Source organism: Sus scrofa, chromosome 9, assembly GCF_054392235.1.
Source record: "Sus scrofa isolate SSC_HxYL_T2T_F1_AM1 chromosome 9, Sscrofa_HxYL_maternal_Yorkshire_Landrace_v2.0, whole genome shotgun sequence".
Taxonomy (NCBI): Eukaryota; Metazoa; Chordata; class Mammalia; order Artiodactyla; family Suidae; genus Sus; species Sus scrofa.
In genome coordinates, this window is record NC_139391.1 from 6973563 (window position 1) to 6993653 (window position 20091).

Here is a 20091-nt window from a genome sequence, read left to right on the forward strand (position 1 = left end):
CTGCTAAGTTTGAGGCAGTTATTCCTTGTAGCAGCCCCACGGGCACTTTGTGCATCTCCTGATCATGGTGTTGCCGAGATGCTCCCCTGCAGGCACCTGGTCACTTGACTATTTGCCTCACTAGACCAAAGGGGCCGCGGGGCAGGGGTGTGGCTGTCCCTGCCCCCCAGCTGCATCCTTAGGGCCCACCACGGTGTCTGGCATAAACACGTGCCTGACAAACACGTGACAAGTCAGCAAATGAATCCTTAACACGTAAATAAAGCCCTAACAGGACCTCGTTTGGGGAATAATAACACCAGCCAAGAGCATGTAGCGGAGCCAGTCAAGTTCGGCTATCAAAGAAGTGAGCTCTGGAGTCAGGCCACTTGCGTTTGGATCCTAGTTCTGAATTTACAGACTAATAATCTGTAATAATATTACAGCTCCTGGTTGGGATCTACAGACTAAATAATCACGGGTGACCCGAGGTAACTTTCCCAACCTCTCTGCGTCAGGTGTCTTGACCTGTAAATAGAGATGCTGAGAGTGCCCTCTCACGGGACACTCTGAGGATTAAACGGGACACCATGAGTAAAGGGCTTGGAACAGGGCCTAACAATACCTCGTGGTCAATGTCAGCTATTATTCTTGTCGTCTAGTCTTGCGCTTCTAAAAGTGTCCCCTCCCCATGGATTCCCCATGGGGAATCCGACCTACACGTCGCCCTCTGAAAGGCATGGTTCTGAGGAAGAACCACCTGTTGAATTTCGTGTTACTCAGCAGTTTGATGTTTGACAGCGTCCTTCCACCCAAGTCTTGCTAAACTCCTGCAGGACTGCTGTTCCATGGAACATTCTTTGCAATGAAGCTGTGCATAACAACCTGTAAAGCAGTGCATTTATTTCATACTCTTCTCTAGCCAAAAAAAAAAAGTGGCTAAAGGTAGTAAGGAGAGTGGAAGGGTGCAGCCCGCACCCCCACAGAAAGAGGAAGCAAACCCACAGATGCTACGACTCATCCGGGACTGGCTCGCCCACTGGCCACCACGGTGCTCGTTTGAGGACCCCTGTTTACAGCTGGTCCTCGGCCAGTGAACCACCCACTTCCCAAAAGACATCTACTGGCCTGTCTCCACCACAGGGCGAGAGGTGCTCAGGCTGCTGCTTCCGCTCCAAGCCAGCCACGCCTGTTCCTTCACCCCCACGGCCACATCAAGCAAGACAAAGTGTCACTTGGCCATCCTTCTCCCACCTCTGCCTCCTGATGCCACAAAGCCCAGGCCGGGGTGCCGTGCCCAGGCAGGTTACACACCTGATGTACCCTCAGCTCGATGCCCTGAACTCGGAGTGCCAAGGCGGGGGCAGGGGGAAGAGTGGTCCCTGAAGCCCTTCCTACAGCCCTGGCCAATTCCCAGCACTGCTGAAAATGCAAAAACAAAACCGAAAAACAACCCCCGCCTCCCGCAGTGAAAAGCAGTTAATTCAAGGTAAAGGAGTCCCACGCTCCTGAGTCTTAGCTCTGCCACTAAGTTCTTTTATCTGCAAAATGGGTATATGACAAGCGAGCACCTGAGATGGTGTCATTTAAGCAAGTACGAATACGTAACTCTTACGGAACGCAACTCTGCTAGGAAAACGGGGCCGCAGACATTCAGCAACGTCGTCGTCCCCCTGCGGGGCAGCGGGAACACAGACGGGCTCGGTCCTTGCGCTGCTGCGGCCACTGGAGGTGGCGCCGGAAAAAGGCGGGCGGCCACGCGGTCTGGGTAGCAAAGCTCCTTAGGCTCGGCCTCCTGCTGCCACGCCCCGGGCTCTAAACGCGAAAGCAGGTCACCGCGAGAGGCCTCGGCGCCACCAACCTGACGGACACAAGCTGGGCCCTGCGAGTCTGGACGGAACTTCCACGCACCTGTCTCCTCGCCCGGGACCAGCGGGCGCAGACAGGCCCTGCACCACCCTCTGCCCTAAGCAGACGAGGGGACAGAGGCAAGAGGCTGGGCGGCCTGTGCGACGCAGACTGTCCCTGTGCCGCCCGCGCTGTCGCCCCCAGCCTCCAGCAAGCCCGCGGCAGCGGAGCTGAGCTGGCCTGAGCCTGGGGACTAAACTAAATTCCTACCCAGAGTCTCGGGAAGAAGCCTCTAGGCGCTGCGCCTCCTCCCCACAAGGTGTCACCTACTTACCGGCTCATGAAATCCTCGCTCTCCTGCCAGCATCGGCAAGTGGCCCCTCAACTTCTTGGGGCGCTGTCAGCTCTGCCGCTTGCGTTTGTCTCCGGCTGGGAGTCCCTGTGCTGGGTCCCTGAGAGACCACCCCGGGGGAGGGCAAGGCCCTTCATCTCCTTCCGCAGCCAGGAAGACCCTCCTCCCTCTCCCAACCCTTTGGTCTTTAAAGCTCAAGCCAAAGCCTCCTCTTCCAGGAAGTCCCTCCGTCCTGGGCCTGCCCTGGACGCCTAGCATGCTGCTGTGTGTGAGCGTGGGTTCGCTCGCTGGCCTCATGCACACCACGTATTTATTTATTGTCTTCTAACACCTCTTCAATGCTCTCTTGTGTTAAAATTTCCCTTCTGACCCCCTGTTAGATCCTGGGCTCCTCACGGATGACGGTACCAGTTCCTAACATTTTCTGTACGTACGGCACCAGTCTCACCTCAGTATCTCAGCAGCTTCTGTAGTGAACACACAGGAGCCCTCGCGTGTCCCCCTGCCTGGGAGCACGCCCCCACGGAGCACCACTGCGCAGGAAGTGCTGAGAGGCCCCCAGGCCCACGGTCGGATGGCAGCAAAGACGGGGAGCACATGATGCAGCTTGGGGAGGAATCGCCCAGAAAACAGTCTAGAGGATGAGGTGGAGAGAGGCAGTCCAGGAAAGCAGGCATTATCTGCCAAGGCCAGAGGGTAAAGACGGCACCACCTGTCCATACAAGAGACTGGGAGTCCTTCAGTGAACCTGGGGTGCTGAGCGAACGAGGGTGGAGCAGTGGCCACAGAAGAGGTTGCCCAGGCAGCCAGAGACCTAATCCTGAGAAAGGTGTGGACTCCATGCTGAAACCTATGGGCATGCAGTGGTTTTTGTTGATGAATTAAGGAGCATGCAGAACAGCAGGAAAAAGAGACCTGGAGATAAGCGAACTGGGTTCAAAAATGGATCTTTCAGGGGGTTCCTGTCGTGGCTCAGTGGTAACGAACCCAACTAGTACCTATAAGAATGTGGGTTCGATTCCTGGCCTTGCTCAGTGGGTTAAGGACCTGGCGTTGCCGTGATCTGTGGTGTAGGTCGCAGACGTGGCTTGGATCCTGTGTGGCCGTGGCTGTGATGTAGGCCGGCAGCTGTAGCTCCAATTCAACCCCCAGCCTGGGACTCTCTATGTGCTGAGGACGAGGCCCTCAAAAGACCAAAAAACAAACAAACAAAACCCCCAGGTCTTTCACTAAACGTGATGTGTCTCAATCCCTCTATGTCCCAGATTGTCTATTTTTAAAGTAGAGGAGTTTTTCGTATCAGTGGTTCTTAAACCTTCGTGGCAACAGAATCACGTGGGTAACTTGTCAAATGAACCGAACCAAACCAAGCCACACCACACCACGCTGATTCACAGGCTCCCCTTCGGCACTTTGGATTCAACAGGCAGGGCCCGGAACGGCCCAGCGGCAGAAGCCCCCTGCGCTGGTTCCTCAGGGCAAGTCTGGGAAGCCCTGGGCGCCGCCGAGGTCTGGTCTCCGAGGGGCCTTCTCACCCCAGGCTTCCCGCGAGGAGCACGACAGAGGGGCGAGGTGGGCCCGAGCCGGCCCCGCTCCAGACGCCCGGTCCTGCGCTAGGGAGGCCCAGGATGCCGGGGCACCACCGGTGAGCCCTCCAGAAGCCTGGCCGTCGCCGCTGTCCCCGGCTCGCTGCTCGAGGACCGGGCGTCCACATCGGGGCGGCCGGCCTTGGCCCTCGTCCGCGGCGCGGGTGCTCAGCCCGCCTCACGCAGAGGCGCTCGCGCGTCCCAGGGGGCGACACGCGCTTGGTTGGCGAAGGATGGCAGGCCGGTCCCTCCGGGCAGAGAACGGGCTCTTGCGGGGCAGGCCCTGGCCTCATGGCGCTTCGTCCTTGACCTCGAGAGCAGTCAGTGAGGCGGGCCCCTGGCTGGAGGACCCGCTGCCGCCTGAAAACAGTTCTCAGAGGAGCTCTAGGGGGGCGCAGAGGGTGAGGGGGCTGGCGGGGTCCCTGGCAGGCGGTGGGCGTGCCCCCGCCCCTCCACAAAGAGAAGAGCAAAGGTGCCCACAGACACCCCGCTCTCGGCCTGCAGACGGGGCGGCTTCTCCTCCCGAGCAGGGTCCTGCCCTCCTCACGGCACCTCATCGCGTGAAGCAGGGGAGCGGGCGCGGAGCAGGAGCTCGGGGCGGTGTCAGGAGTCAGGGAGCAGACGGGCTGGCGCTGACTCCACTGGGGCCCGCCGAGGGCGGTCCCCCCACAGGGACCCTCAGCCCCCCTTTCCTCACCCCCGGAAGGGGGGCGGTGGAGCAGGGAGGCCGGCCTGGAACCTCAGATGGGAGGGGGCTGGCGCTGCCTGTGGCACCCGCTCTACAGCCCCAGACCCTCCTGTGACCAGAGGCCCAGGGAGAGCTTCCAGATCCCACGTCTCACTTGCGCAGCATCCAGGTCAAAGAGTGGGGCAAACTCCTAAGAACCTGCCCCTCTGTTCCCTGCAGACCCATTGATGCGCCATCTGTCGCCCCTCTCCTGACTCGAAGAGCAGTGACACGCGCATGGGTATCTGGAGTCCCTCTGATCCGTCCTACTGCTGCCCTGAGCTCACCTGCTCCCACCCCTCCGCCCCTACCCTGATCCCAACTGAGGCAGTATTCCTTCAGGCCCGGGGACCCTCTGGGCAGGGCTGGCAGCAAGAGGAAGGAGTCTGCCCTTTCCGTCTCTCAGCCAGCTTGCTACTTGGCTGGCCAAACCTGGCCCCTCTGTGCGCCCCATCTCTGCACCTGCTTGCCGCGCCTCTGCCTTTTCTTCAAGATGTTAAAAACTCGCAATAAAAAACAAATACAAAACGCTGTAATTAATAGCCAATTCCAAGGCAACCCAGCATCTCTACTAATAAACCTCAACACTTACAAAAAGAACAATAAATTCTGCCCCTCTCTAGTTCTGGGGTGGTCTCTTATATACACGCCGTGCGTGTGTATGTATGTGGGTAAGTGTGTCTACATATATATTTATTTTCCTTTATTTCTCATCCAGGGAGGGGCAGAATAATGAACTGCGTGCGTCAGGGAAGATGAATCTGAGATACTAGGGAGCAGTGCAGTAAAAAGATTAAAGTGTTATTATTGTTGGTTTTTTTCCCCCATGGTCCATTGTGACAGCTCGACCGTCATCTGTAAAAAATGTCTCGGCGAGAGATAATCATCGGAAACTCAATAAAGCGTCAGGGGGAGCCTCAGCCCCCATCAATCACTGGGTGCCTGGAAAATTTCAGCCCTCTGTCTCCCGTCCTGCTATCCATATAAATGTCTCTAATATATTTTGTGTGGTGTGTGGGACCCATCCCTGATTCGGAACTTTTGATGAAAAAATATTTATACGCGAAATATGTAAATCAGTTAAAAATCACAAGACTAGTTCTTTGCCACCCCATCCCACTTTTCCCTTATTTTTATAAATGTATCAAATTCATTCTTTTAAATAAAACATGTCAACTAGTCTGTCCCCCTCTCCTAGTCAAGCGTAAACACAGCGCTGGAGGACGGAAAGAATAGAAGCAATTAACCTAACTGGCTGCCACACTTAATCCTGCAGTTGGCCAAGAAGGCCTGACGGGTGGGTGGACAGGGCACTGTCCATCCTAGTGACCACACCGTGGCTGACAGGGCTGGGCAACGACACGCAGAACCACTGGGGCTGGCGGTGTGACAAGGCTCTGACAGTGAGGAGGAAAAGGCAGGGACATTATTAAAAATAATAACTTGCCCAAACAGCTTTAAGCCTGGCAGACGCCCCAGCCTTGCAAGGCTTTGGATGAGTCAGAGGTTCTGGGCCAGGAAAGGGGCACAGAGAGGCCGATCGAGTTGCCGGGTCCTCTCCAAGAGCAGGAGACAGTTCTGCTAGCATCTGGCATCATCGCTCCGCCTCAGTTTCCTTTCGCGCCTACATCACAGGGTTGCTGGGAGCACAGAGAAAGCATCCATAAACGTCACCTGCTGCTATCGGCAGCCGCAGCCGCAGTAGCAGCACCTCGTCATCACCACCCCTGCTTCCCATCCTGGAAGGAATCAGCTCCTGCAGCCCCCTCTCCGCTAGGACCTCCATGGCGCCTCTCTGCCCAACGCACCTGCTGCTACAGAGATGCTGCATCCTAAGAAGCGTACTTGCTGCCCTGAAATGCATGTTTCCTGCTTCCCACCTCTGAACGTTTGGACGCGACATACCCCTTCTCTGGGTTGCGACACTCCTTGTTATCTGCACCTCCGACCGAACTCTTGTCAAACACTCTCTTGGTCACATCATCTATCTTCATTACGATTCATCACTGTTCTTGCCAACAACTTACACGTGCATAATACCTCGGGTTTCCCCTAATATTCTATAAGTGCTTCAAATTTTATCTTTATAAGCAGCCTACGGTGTAGAAAATACTATTCTCTACAGATGAGAAAATCAAGGCTCAGAGAGATACAGAGAACTGCCCAAGGTCACACGGTCAGGTGACGGCCAAGTCATCCCTTGGATTCTGAAACAATGTCCGGCTCTTTGCAGATAATACTTTGCTACCACTGAAAAGCACTTAGAAAGCGGTGTCAAAGACTCTGAATGAAGTGCCATAAGAGGATGATGAAGATGAGAACGATGTAAAAACAGAAATTTATATCAACAGAATTCCTTCTATGTTCGAGGTTTTAGGCTAGGGATAAATACACTATTCTAACTTCCCCAATAACCTTTATTTTACAAATAAGGAGACAGGGCCTCTGAGAGGTAGGGAAAACTGTTCCAGGTGTCACAGCCTGTAAGCGTTCTGTATTCCCACAAACCGTGGATTAAGCAGACAGACTCTCCAGCACTGAAACTTAAGGTGGCAAAATAAGGTCTCTTTCAGGGAGGAGAAGGGCCAGATGAGCTTTTAAAGCAGCTCGAGCACAAGTAGCCCAGACGATGCGACTCGAAGAGTGGGAGCCTATTAGAAAAGCAAAATCTCACGTCCCGCCCGACACAGAGCCAGAATCTCGGGGCGGGGGCTGGGGGGCAGGAATCTGTGTCTCAACAAGCTCTCTAGGGGATTCTGGGCCCCGGGGAGCCTCATTCCTCCCAACTGGGTTTGCGTCTCCAAGGGTACCCATTCTCTCTGCTGTGCCTGGGTAGGGCCAGGCACGGAGTGGGTGCTGGGTGTTAACAGCCACTGAATTGCCGAGCTGCAGTAAGACCACTCCTTAGCCTGTCCTGAGAAAGGGGAGAAATATTATAGAGAGCAGTTCCGTTACCGCCAGCGGGGACTCCTAGCCACCTCCTGAACTCCAGGGCCCTTGTCCACTGCTTTGTGACGTACCAACTTGCATCGTCCTGCCCCCATTAAAGATACAGAGACGGGAGGTCAGGTGGAGCAGGCCAGGACCTGCAGCCCCAGGAGCTGAGGGAAGAGGGCTAACCGGGCTGGTAGGGTTGGCCTTGGCGGGCCCAGCTGGGCCAGCCAGGTTCTCCACCCCCAGCAGCGCCCTGTGCCAGCCCAGCTCTCGCATGGCTCATCTTTATGCAGCTGCCACTTGGAGCTGAGACGAGAAGGTGATTTACAGCCTGCTCTGGCCGCGTTCCTGCCGTGTTTTATTGTTTTAATTGTGTATATGAGAGGCGCTCAGAGTGCTTGCTTGCATTTCTGACGGCCCCAGATACCCAATGTTTATAACAGTCACAAGCAGCCAGCGGCATCCCCGGCCCGGTGACTTGTTTACTGTTGCCACAAATTTACGGCCTCCTCCACCTGAGGACTGGGGCCCACGACCCACAGCCACAAGTGGGACTCTGCTGGGGTGAGTGGGTGGGGGGCTCAGGCGCCGGACGGAACGTGGTCGAGGTCAGGGATGAAGCGGGAGAGACACGGCCACGATCCTCCTCCCTCCACGAGTCCCCTCCGGGCGCCTCTGCTCAAGCCGCGGCCCTGCGCAGCGTATTTCTCCTTTCCCTCCCCTTCACTCTCCAAAGCCCAGCTCAAAGCTTCCTTCTTCTAAGTAATACCCTGCTCTGACCGTGAGCCTGAAGTTTCTAGAACCTTAGAAATCACCCAGCTGCCAGGAACCTGGGAGGCCGTGTGATCTAATGGCCCCGACGGGCAGCCGGCCGGACTCCGCCAGGAGCGGCACGCCTGCAGCCGACTCCGCAGAGCACGTGTGCAGCACACGCTTCCGCAGGTCACACACGGTTATCGCTGGTCAGGCGAAGGGCCCTTTACGATGGGCCTCTGTTACCCCTACGTTACACAGGGGACATCGAAACTCAGAGACCTTAGCCTCTTGCTTAAGATCACACGGCTGGTGAGTGACGGAGCTTCGATGGATGATGACTTCTTGGCACCGAAGCCTGACCTTTCTGCGGACGCCGTGTGCCTGTGAAGATGCCCTCCAAGGACTGCCGAGAATGGACAGGTCAGGCCGGTAAGATCAAGCATCTCCGCGTCACCTGCACCAGCAGAGCTGCCCTGGGCCCAGAAACACCAACCTGGACAAGAGTGGGAGATACTGTCATGTGCCAGCTGGGCAGGCGTCCTTCTAGAGCAATGCCAAGCGTCAGACAGGAGAAGCCTCTCACTAGGAATGGGAGGACGGACGACAAAGCCTCGGCAAAGGGGTTTCCTTCCTCTCTAGGCTGCGCCCATTCTGAGCAAGCGGAACGGACATCGAGCCTCAGAGAAAACCAGGCAACGTCTCCGACACCTTTGAGGCAAGAGACCCTCTTTCCTGCTCTCACCCTGAAGGCTGGTACCCGGGATCCGTCCTCCCACCCCCTCGCTTTAACGCCTTTTCTCGGGCACCTTCAGTCGCATTCGCTGTTTTAATTACCAAGCAAATGCTGGTGACGCCCGTGTCCCCACGTCCTGCCAGACTCCTCCTTTATCTTCAGACCCGCCCAACCGACGGGTCACCCAAAGCAGAGACTCAGGTGACAGATGAGCCCCTCCTTCTCCAACAACGACCACATTCCCCTGAAGCCTCAACCTTCTCCTGATGTTCTCCTAATATTTATCCTCTCCATTCCCAAAGACCTCCCTCAGCAATTCCTAGACATCAGAAGTGCATCTTGAGGGAGAGGAGCGCAGCCTCCCATCCAATCCTCAAAGGGGTCCTAAAACATCACAAAACCACTGCCTGCCTGTCCCCCAGTTCATCCACACCCCATCAACACGCTACTATGACCTGAGCATTCCCCGACTTAGAATCCGTAACGCCCTCCAGAAGACGCTCCCTAGAACTGCCTTCCAGGATCCCTCCCATGCAGAATCCCGCCTTCCTCTCTGGTCTCACTTGTCGCCGTTCTCAGCACCCTGGCAGATGACTCCACCTGCTGCCACCTACTTCGTGTCTCTCCATGTGCTGTTCCTTCTGCCTGCAAAGTCCAGCCCTCTTTGATTGCCTGGTGGTCTCTGACGCATCCTTAAGATGTGATTCAAAGTCACGTACCCTGTGACACGTCCCAGGCACCAGTCTTCCTCCTTACAGAAGGCATCGCCACCTACATTGGTGCCATCTACAGCTTTTGTACATCCAGCGACCCCTGCAGGTATCATGTGCCCTGCGGTGTGTGCTCACAGGTCTGCCTTCTTACTGGACTGGGAGCACTGTTCAGGGGCCAGATCATGTCTATTCATTTTTATTTATTTTCTCCGGGCATCTGGCAGAGTGCCTGACACTCAGCAAGTGCATGCTGATTTGTAAATAAACAAAACTAGTACGCGAGTCCAGCTGCAGAGTGCTGTGCAGTAATGCACATGTTGCACACTGTACCTCTCCATCGGCACACCACCACTGAGGACACAGACCGCGGACGCATCATGGGGCCAGGGGGGTCTCGCTAAAGTCACAAACTGCAGCTCACACTTCCCTTTCCTGAGCACGGGCTGAGTCCTGCAGAAACAGCTCTTAGAAATTTAGGGAACCTGACGGACTTTGGAACTGACTATGCTCCGACACAGAAGGACCTGCCCCAGCTGGCAACCTTCCTGTGAATGTGCCTGAATCCACCCCGGGCAAGGAGCCTCCACCTCCTCACACAGGCCCGCAAGTTGGGGAGCCTCCTGGGGAAAAGACAGTCCAATCCAAAGCAAAAAGAAACGCAGGATTCTTTTGCTTCTGTCTACTTCCCCGACGAGAATGACTCAGAGCTGGGTACAGCGCCCTGCATACTGCGGGCAACCAATAAATGCTGGCTAAATGGTTGAATGAACACACTATCTTTAAATGGAAAAGGTGGGGGGGGGGGGCGGGAGGACCCAAACCTATGATTAGGAAGGAACTAAAGGCTTAGGCTGGTAAAGAGAGCCCAAGATGATTTTTAAAGGCCTGTCACTCTCCAGGTCCAGCGTCAGAAAGCAGAGTGCACGAAGTCAGAGAGCACAGTACAGCCGCACTGAGGCACCACGGAAAATCTGATGAGCTGCTGGAAAACTGTGGCTGGCAAAGACCGTCCGCAATTAAAAAAAGAGAAAAAGCTACAGAGAGAGGGAGATCTTGCAAGCCACAGAGCAGTGAATTTATCATGTTGAAGAAACTGATTATTCAAATCTAGAATTGATTTATTTTCAATGGTTCCGAAACAGTGAGGTGATTGCTGGGCACCAAGACGGGTTCCCCGAGGATAAGATGAAACCGAGCCAGAATAACCTAACATGCTCTTGGGCAAGAATTACTGTGCAAGAAAATAAGACAAATATTAAACATGCTTTTATTCCAGAAAGAAATCTGAGAAAATCGCTTACAATTTTGGGGACAAGACGGAGTGAAGGAAGTCTGGGGGATTTATAGTTGTGACTGCTGAATAATGCCTCTCAACTGCTCTGATCATGTGCTCCAGGGCTCTGTACCTAACAGTCCTTGTGAACATTCCAATCACAGACTCGCACACAAAGTACATGACGGGAGGAATCTTATCGAACTCACTCGTGCCTAGAACAGTGCGTGCTAGGAAGGCACGGGATCAGCAACATTTTTTAAAAATTACTTTTAAATAAATAAATGAACCCATGGAAAGCCTAGTCACTAAATTTGCAGGTCATGTGAAATAAGAAGAGATGCTTGCTATTTTTATCCGTATTTCCTGATGTGTATGCTAGCTTGTTCCAGGATTTTTGTTGTCTCGCTCTCTACCTACTTAGAATGTGGGCTGGCTAGCACAAAGGTTAAAAAAAATTCAGAAGAGGTTGAGAAAAAAGGGCAAAGAAAGAGAAAGACAGCAAGGAACGGAGGGAGGGAAAGAGAGCAGGGAGGGAAGAAAGGAAAGAAGGATCTACCTAGGACAGGGCTGGCAAACCACAGCCGATGGGCCCAATCTGGCCTGCTGCCGATTTCTGTACATAGTTTTCTTGGAACACATCCGCGCACACGCACTTGTGTGCGGTGTTGTGTCCTACAGTGGCCAAGCTGAGCAGTCACACCTGAGACCCACTGGCCCACAAAGCTTAAAATGTTAACTCTCTGGCACTTTCCAGAAACAGTGTGCTGACCACTCATCTGGAAAGCTGAGCATGAGCGGCAACCCGGGAAGCTGGACTATGAGAAGAGAAAGGTACGAAACCCCAAGGCAGGCGAGGGCAATGAATGGTGTGACAGCAGAGATGGAACCAGACGGCTTCACAGCTCTGAGATTCCGGGAAGTCAAAAATGCTTACTGAGGCTGGGGGAAAAATGTAATGTATACATGTAAGGATAACCTGACCCCCCTGCTGTACAGTGGGGGAAAAAAAAAAAAAAGCTTACTGGGGAGTTCCTGCTGAGGCTCAGCGGGTTACGACCCCGACGAGTATTTGTAAGGATGTGGGTTCAATCCCTGGCCTCACTTCAGTGAGTTAAGGATCTTACGTTGCTGTGGCTGTGGTGTAGGCTGGCAGCTGCAGCTCCAATTCGACCCCTGTCCTGGGGGCGTCCATGTGCCACAGGTGCGGCTCTAACAAGAAAAGAAAAAGCTCACCGGGATGCAAGAGCAGCCCTGCCACCCGGCCCCGCCCTCTCGGCACATGCCCCTGAACCCAAGACCGAGTGGAGGCTGGCGAGTGAGGAGAGGCCGGTCTGTGAGCTCAGCCCTCACACGTCAGGCTGCAAAGAGCAGGCAAGTCTGATCCTCGTGAAATTCTCCTGTGTGAAACAGAGTGCGTGTAATTCCTCCAGCTCATGGGGAATCAGTGGCCTGCACGTGGGACTAGCAGCTGAGGAGGAGACAAAAGACAGAGGGCAGATCAGAGTTCAAACCACCCCACAAAGGGCCAGGATTTGGAGAACTGTCACCAGAGCAGCCGAGGGCGGGCTACGGCCGAGGAGAACGCAGGTTCGGGGAAGGATGTCGCCGCAGCCAGGGAGCCTGCCGGGAGAGGGAGCAGGGCCGGAGGCGGAGGGCGAGCTCACCTGCAGCTGGGCAGCCGCTCTGATGCTCCTGACACTTCCCTCACGCTGCTGGGGCAGCAAGGACCCCGCGCCCTGGGCTACCCCCACCCCCGATCCGCCCTGCAGCCCCACTGGGGACAGCTCCAGGGACCGAGAGCCTGAGCACACTCCTCGCACTGAGGCTGAACCTCTCCTCAGGGCAATGTCCTGACCCTCGGGCCGTCAGCTAGGTGGTCTGTCCTCCCGGCATCCGTGCCAACCCTAAAGCAGCCGCGGCTCAGCTGCCCAGCACGTGATCCAGGATCGGGCCGGGCAACAGGGCCGATCTGGACAAGCAAGGCTCCAAGGTAAAATACTCATTTCTGTCTGCAATCAAAGCAGCCCGCTCTCTTCTCAACCCTCCTTTCGAAACACTACTCACCAGAGGCCACACAGACTAACTTGCCCAGGTACCCTCCACCGGCCGCGTGACCAAGCCCTGGTACAGGGCCACCTCTGTTCTCCGGAGAAGTCCAGGCAACCGCCCACACCACCCCAGGGAGGCACTGGGGACCACCCCAGTCGCCAAGCACAGACATCGAGGAGGCGCAGACAAGGGCCACTCCGGGTCCTGGGTCATGCAGGAAGGTGAGGGCCTGTCTCAGAGGGGGGACCGCGTTTCACACGCAGGCGGGGTAAAAACAGCCTTCAGAGCAGTGCCGAGGGGCCTCAGAGGCTGAGGACAGTGGTTCCGGGGCAGGGCTGAGACGGCTGGAAGTCTCAGGACGTGGAGGAAGAACAGGCCCACAGTCCTCGCAGCTGCCTTACGTTATTTCATGGAAACCTGCTCCCCTGTCCACGCAGCTGAGACTCCACGGGTTGAGGCACTTTTGGGAGAACAGCAGTTCAGAGGTCTTCCTACCCCTCCCCAAGGTCACGAAATGGGGCCTCTATTTTCTTCCCCAAGACTGAAGGGACATAAATTTCCGAGCCCGAGGGGGCTGTGAAGGGCTTCTGCCCCAAGCCCCGGGCGTGGCATGCGTCCCCAGCCCGAGGTGCCGGTAGAGCCGGCACAGAGCAGGGCCGCCCGGGAGCCACGGCAGGTGCCCATGCTTACCTTCTAAAGAGTGGACCCCCTGCTCCTTGGCGGTCTTGTAAACACTGCTGAAATCATCCCCGAGGTTCGGGTCCGCACCGGCAGCAAGCAGGACCTGCACCACGCTGGAGGAGAGCAGGAGACACGAGTGTCAGAAGCAGGAAGGGGCCCGGACGCAGAGGCCCCGAGTCCGAGGCGCGTCTGGGGACTGGCTCTGCCTCTGCTCGTGTGAGCAGGACAACGGAAAGCACAGGACCTCGGCGAGCATCGGAGACAAGGGTGGGAAAGGCGGCCTGAAACCTCCCCGGCTGAGAGGTTCCGGACGAGTCCTCTCACACCAAAGGCGCGAGGCTCGCTGTCCGCGCTGTCAAGTCCGAAGTGTTTCCTCAACAATTACTTACCACGCACTTGCCCCTCGAGGCACTGCTGAAGGGGCCAGGGGCCAGGCCTCAGGGACAACAACGCTGCCTAAAATGACAGCCAAGTATGATAAAGGCTATTTCGGTGGGAAACCAAGGGAGAGGATCAAGACAGGCCTCCCAGCGGCTGTGGTAGTTCAGGCACGGAAGACTCGAGAAAGGCTGAGGAGCCCGATCTGCGATGGCGAATTTATAAATCCGGGAGGCAAAAGAGCACGAAGCTTCACCTGGAGAGAGATGAGCCGGAGCAGAGGGTGCGAGGGGACGCAAAGAGGGAGACGAGGCGCGCCCGGGACGGGATGAGGGGAGGTGACACGGCAGCACAGGCCGGTCCTCCGCACTCCAAAGAGAAACACGGTTTTAGGACGGAACCGGCGACGCTCACCCTGAGTGAGATCCGGCAGCAAGAGAAAGACAAACACCACAGGATACACTCCTATCTGGAATCTAACACACGGCACAAACGAACCTTTCCACAGAAGAGAAACAAACTCATGGACCTGGAGAACAGACCTGCGGTTGCCAAGGAGCGGGCGAGAGTGGGATGGACTGGGGGTCGGGGGTTGGCAGATGCAAACTGCGGCCTGTGGCGGGATCAGCAATGAGAGCCTGCCGTGCAGCCCCGGGAACTACGTCTACACCAGGACGGAGGACCATGCGAGATATATGCAGACTGGGCACTGGGCTGTGCAGCAGAAACGGACAGAACACTGTCAATCAACTCTAATAGGAAAAAACCCTTACAATAAACAAGATAAACACATTCTTCAAAATGCCAATCACACTGAAGCAGTATGTGGGAAAGTGAGTCTTCATTTCCTTAATCTAAATTCTAAGGTTCCTCCCAAACTTTGCTATTAGATGAATCACTCCTGTGGCTGCGCGAGAACGGACAGGAGGGAGCAGGATGAGGAGGCAGAAGCCTCAACAGTGAGATTAAATTAGGTGATCAGCACAGTGCTTGACCCAGAAGTGCTCTGTGTATGTTAGCTTCCACTGTGTATGCAGCGTTCCTGCTAGAACTTTCCTTTTCGTCACTAGGAAAAAAAAGGTTTGTGTTCACTGTAAGAAATTCAGAAAGTACAGCTAATCCAAAAGACAAAACGTTGCAGTTCCTGCTGTGGCGCGACAGGATGGGCGGTGTTTTGGGAGCAGTGGGACACGGGTTCAATCCCCAGCACAGCAGGTTAAGACCCCAGCGTTGCCACGGTGGCTAAGGTCGCAACAACAGCACAGATCTGACCCCTGCCTGGCCCAGGAACGCCACATGCTGCACACAGGGCGGCCAAAAAAAGAAAAAATGTTTTGGAATATACTACGCCCTCCAGTTTTTTCAATGTCTGCATACTTTTATTTACAAAAACTGAGATCATATATAACCTCTCCCTAAACACACATACACAGCCCTTCCGGGTGTTAAATACTTGCCTGTCACACTGCTTTTAATGACCGCACAGCACACGATCATAAGGCTAGTCTGTACTGTAGCCAGTCCCCAACTTTTTACTATTTCAGCAACAATCCCTTAATTATTTCCTTTGAATAAATCCCCAGGAGATGGATTTTCAGAACAAGAGCATGAGCATTTTTAAGGCTTTTGATAAGCATTACTAAACGGCCTTTCAGAAAGATAGGACCAATTTTTATTTTTACCAGCAAACGAAGGATGATGCTAACTGGTGTGCCTTCCTTATGCCAAAATGGTTTTTTTTTTTTTTTTTTCTCATAATGTGTGAATTTGGTAAACAGAAAATGGAATCACATTGCTTCCAACTTGCATTTCTCTGAATACTACTGGGGTTGGACTTAAAAAAATGTTTAAGGGTCAGTTGTGTTTTTTTCAGGAATCATAAAAATCAACTGTGTTTTTATTTTCATGAATAACGTCTTTTGCTTATTTTCCTCTTCGTATGTTAATCTTTTGCTTATTGGCCTTCAAAACTATTAATGCTTTTGAAGGCATAAATGGCAAGCATTTAAAAAAATCGTAATTGTTAAAAAGCCAGACTACAAGGAGTTCCTTGCTGATCTAGTGGTTAGACTTCTGCGTTTTCACCATTGCAGCCTAGGTTCAATCTTTGGTCTGGAAACTGAGATCCCACATCAAGCTGCTGCATGCCACGCTGCCCCCACCGCCCAAAAGCTGAATTATAGTTGGTTTCTCTTCTTTGTTAATTTTTCAGTATCTGTAAACAGCAGTGTTGTTGGTTTTCCCTGTATCAACTGGTTTGAATTTCATAAGCTTCCAAAGGCGCAGGACCTGCCCAATTATTTGCTGAATGGGTGAATGAATTTCACTAACTCCCACGCGCACACACAGTCCTCGTATGTAAGTCAGAGGCCAGAGGGAGCGCTCTTGTGGCGCAGTGGGTTAAGGACTCAGCACTGTCACTGTGGCAGTTCGGATCACTGTGTGATGCAGGTTCAGTCCCTGGCCCTGAAACTTCCACATGCCATGGGCATGGCCAAAAAAACCCCAAATAAACAAAAACCCTCAGACTCTATCGCCTACATAGATGGGGTTCTTCCACATCTGATCTAACACAGCCAAGGAGTCTCCCGTGTCCACTCCCCTTACCTAAAAGGAGCTTAAGAATTACCCTTCGCAGGCGATTTATCCAGGATATGAACTGTGATCCCAGAGAGACATGAGAAGCATCTCTGAGCAGCTAAAACCCATGTCTAAAACTCAGATTTTTTTTTTTTTTTTCTTTTTAAGGCTGTACCTGTGGTATATGGGAGTTCCCAGGCCAGGGGTCAAATCGGAGCTGCAGCTACAGCCTATGGCACTGCCATGGCCACAACGCATCTGAGCCATATCTGAGACCTATGCCACAGCTTGTGGCAAGGCCAGATCCTCAACCCACTGAGTGAGGCCGGGGATCGAACCTGCATCCCCACAAGACAATGTCAGGTCCTTAACCCCCGAGCCACAATGAGAACTCCTAAAGCTCACAGCAGCTGAGATATTTAACTCACAGCAGAGTCTGTCAGGTTCTCACTTGGAGACTGTTTACTGATAGTTTACACGTCATTTGGCTAAGATTGATACCGGTCTTCCTGTCTCCCAGCAGATTAAAAGTTAAGAGGTACAAAAAGGCTGTTAGAGATGGGCAACCCACAGGCAGTGAGAACAACAGCTGAAAGAGAAGGCTGTAGTACGGTACACAAGTCAGACGGTGGCTTTAAAGTCTGAGCATCAGCATGAATAATGACACCATTGGGCGATCACCCGTCGAGCACACCAAGACACCAAGTCCATCCTGAAAATAAGTGGTAAGTCAGGGGGCAAGAAGGAAAGCGCTTCTTTACTCTGGAATGACAACTAATACAAAACAAATGATGACGTCAGGAAATTATCATTTTGCAATCATATTTATCAGGGACATGAAGACTCTCCAGGTGACACGAATGTGTTAAGTGTGTGTAATGTGCTCCAACAGTGCCTGACATGTGAGGCTAGCGCTCAACAAACATTAGGTGTTTCGTTTTTGTTTTTGTCTTTTTTTAGGGCCACACCCCACGGCATATGGAGGTTCCCAGGCTTGGGGGTGAATCAGAGCTGTAGCCGCTGGTCTATGCCACAGCCACAGCAACACAGGATCCTTAACCCATTCATTGATGGAGGCCAGGGATTGAACCTGTGTCCTCATGGATGCTAGCCGCAAGAGGAGTTCCGCTGGTCGGGTTCTTAACCCGCTGAGCCACAACAGGAACTTCCAAGACAGCGAGACATTTTCCAAGAACAGGGAGACCCGGGTTCAAGTCAAAGCGCTATCGTTTACTATGATTTGGACAATCACACCGCCGAGACTCCATTTCCTTGCCAGCGTCATAGAGATCACGAGGCCTCCCTTGGAGGTTTTAAGTAGGTAAACTCCACAGCGCCTGGCATATCGAAGGAGATCCACAAATATGAACTCCCTTCTGGGTGTCCACACAACTGCAGTGATGATAACAAGAATCTGGGCTGAGGGGGGCTGCGGAGCTATACCTAACCACCCCCAGGACTCAGGCTGGCACAGCCCCGAGTTTAGAGGCAGCTCTTCTGTATTCTGGACAAGGTGGCTTGTTTCAAAATCTATCAGGAGGGGTTTGTCAGTCTAAACTCAAAGGGACATAATCTGGTTAATCCTCAGCTGCTGTGTCCAATCACCGTTCAATCACACGCTCTCCCATGGCAGGCTGTCCCTGCAGGCAGCTAGTGTCACTAACTGTGCTACCTGGGCCTCTCCGGGTTCATGAGCATCGATTCCACCTGTCCAATCTGCAGGCTGCAAGACGTGACCAAGCAACCAAGTATGCTGCCCTCAGCCCCAGAGGGCAAACTGTGGTCTGGCAGGGTGGGGGGGGGGGGGCGGAGAGGGACGCGGTGAGGCCCCGGGGCGGCTAACCCAATCAAGGGGGTGGGCAATTCACTTCACCAGCCTGGGAGTCCAGAAAGGGTAAGCATCCCAGCTGGTGACTCATTCTGCAATTTCGAAGATTCCTTTCACTTTTAATAAAACTCAAAAGCTGCAGCCCCACTGTGAGGTACAGCTAGGATGAAAGGAACTGTGGCTGCTCAGTGGCCAAGCGTGGCACCAAACACCTTACCAATGGCTAGGAGGCTTTCTGTCCAAGGGCCGTCTCACACTTACAAAGCACCTAACTCAAGAGCTCAGGGCCGAAGCTCCGGGGACGAAGCCAGCCAGGATCAGGCTACAGGACTACTTGACTGGTTAGCTCTGATAACCAAAAGACCGCTGGGGACCTGTGGATGCAGCAGCCGGAAGGAGGGCAGGCGGCCAGCCCGTTAAGAGAAAGCTAATGCAAGCCGCTCTCTTAGCAGCAGGCCAGGCCCAGGGAGTGCCAAGAAGTTCACAGCCGAAACAGAATAAAGGGAACGGAGAGTTAAGAGCCAGGTCAGATGCCAAGGTCTGGGGCCACGTGGAGGGAAAAAGTAGGCTCCAAACCAGGGAGCAACCAGAAACCAAGCAAGACACTGGCACCGGGGGCAAGGCAAAAAGACTGGGCCTCATCAATACTGAAGGTGAAGGTCATGACGGGCAGCACCCAGCTGACAGGCTGGCCGAGAAGCAGCAACAGGACAGCGCCGGCCAGGCTGGGGCCGGGCAGGCACTGCAGGCCCGGACGTCCGGCTCATCAGCAACGGTCAGGTCTTGAAGAGGAGCCTTAGGTAGCGGCGAGAACGCAGCTCCAGAGCCCAAGACCTTGGCAAGTGTCCCACGTGTGAGGGGAGTGGTGAGCTCGGATCCTAGGCTGAGAGCTGGTTTCTTTCTGCTTTGCTATACCGCCTGCTGATAAAAGCATCTATTTTCAAGGGTACAGTGGGGCTATACGGAAGGAAGACAGCAGTCAAACAGTAAGAGCAGGCACGTGTATATACTTCCTTTGTGCCAGACACCGTTTTAAACACGGCATCTATACCAACTCCTGATCTTCACAACAATTCTGTGACGCAGACACACAGAGACCAAGGCAGGAGGAGTAAGTAACTTGTCCCAGGTCCCGCAGCTGGAAGGAGCAGAGGCGAGATTCAAACCAGGGCAGTCAGCGCCCTGCTCCACGGCCTCTCCCGTCCCTGTACGGACCCCCAGGCAGCTAACGGTCTGCAGGAGCGGGGTGCCTCAACTCGGGTTTTAGCCTCAATGCTACCATCAGGAAGCCCAACAGAAAAGCGAGGCAAGGATACGACGTGTTAGTTCTCAGAGGAGGAAACAGAGGTATTAAGTATATGAAGAGATCCTCAAATTCATTTGTGATTAGAGAAATGAAAAATTTTAAAAACGAGATAGCACTTTAAATTCAACATATTGGCCCAAGTGAGAAAAAGCTGAAAAACTGGAAGCCCCTTGCGGCACAAGAGGTGAAGGATCCAGCACTGTCACTGCTGTGGCTTAGGTTGCTGCTTTGGTGCGGGTTCAATTCCTAGCCTGGGAGCTTCCACGTGCAGTGGACACGGCCAAAAAAAAAAAAAAAGAAGAAGAAAAAAGAAGAAGAAGAAAAAAGAGTTCCCACCATAGCGCAGTGGGATAGGCAGCGTCTCT

At 53.9% G+C, this 20091-nt stretch overlaps 1 protein-coding gene across 11 annotated transcripts in view; it reads right to left on the minus strand.

The window, feature by feature from the left end:
• The window catches only part of CLPB (ClpB family mitochondrial disaggregase), a 299259-nt gene that overhangs the window by 78585 nt on the left and 200583 nt on the right, over positions 1–20091 (minus strand). For all 11 annotated transcript variants that reach the window (XR_014814533.1, XM_084975058.1, XM_084975060.1 and 8 more), the window contains one exon: positions 13644–13747. Coding sequence is in view for 10 of the 11 variants with exons in the window: in XM_084975058.1 (XP_084831184.1) it covers positions 13644–13747 (104 nt within the window). In the remaining variant the exon portion in view is untranslated. The remainder of the gene's footprint in view (positions 1–13643; positions 13748–20091) is intronic.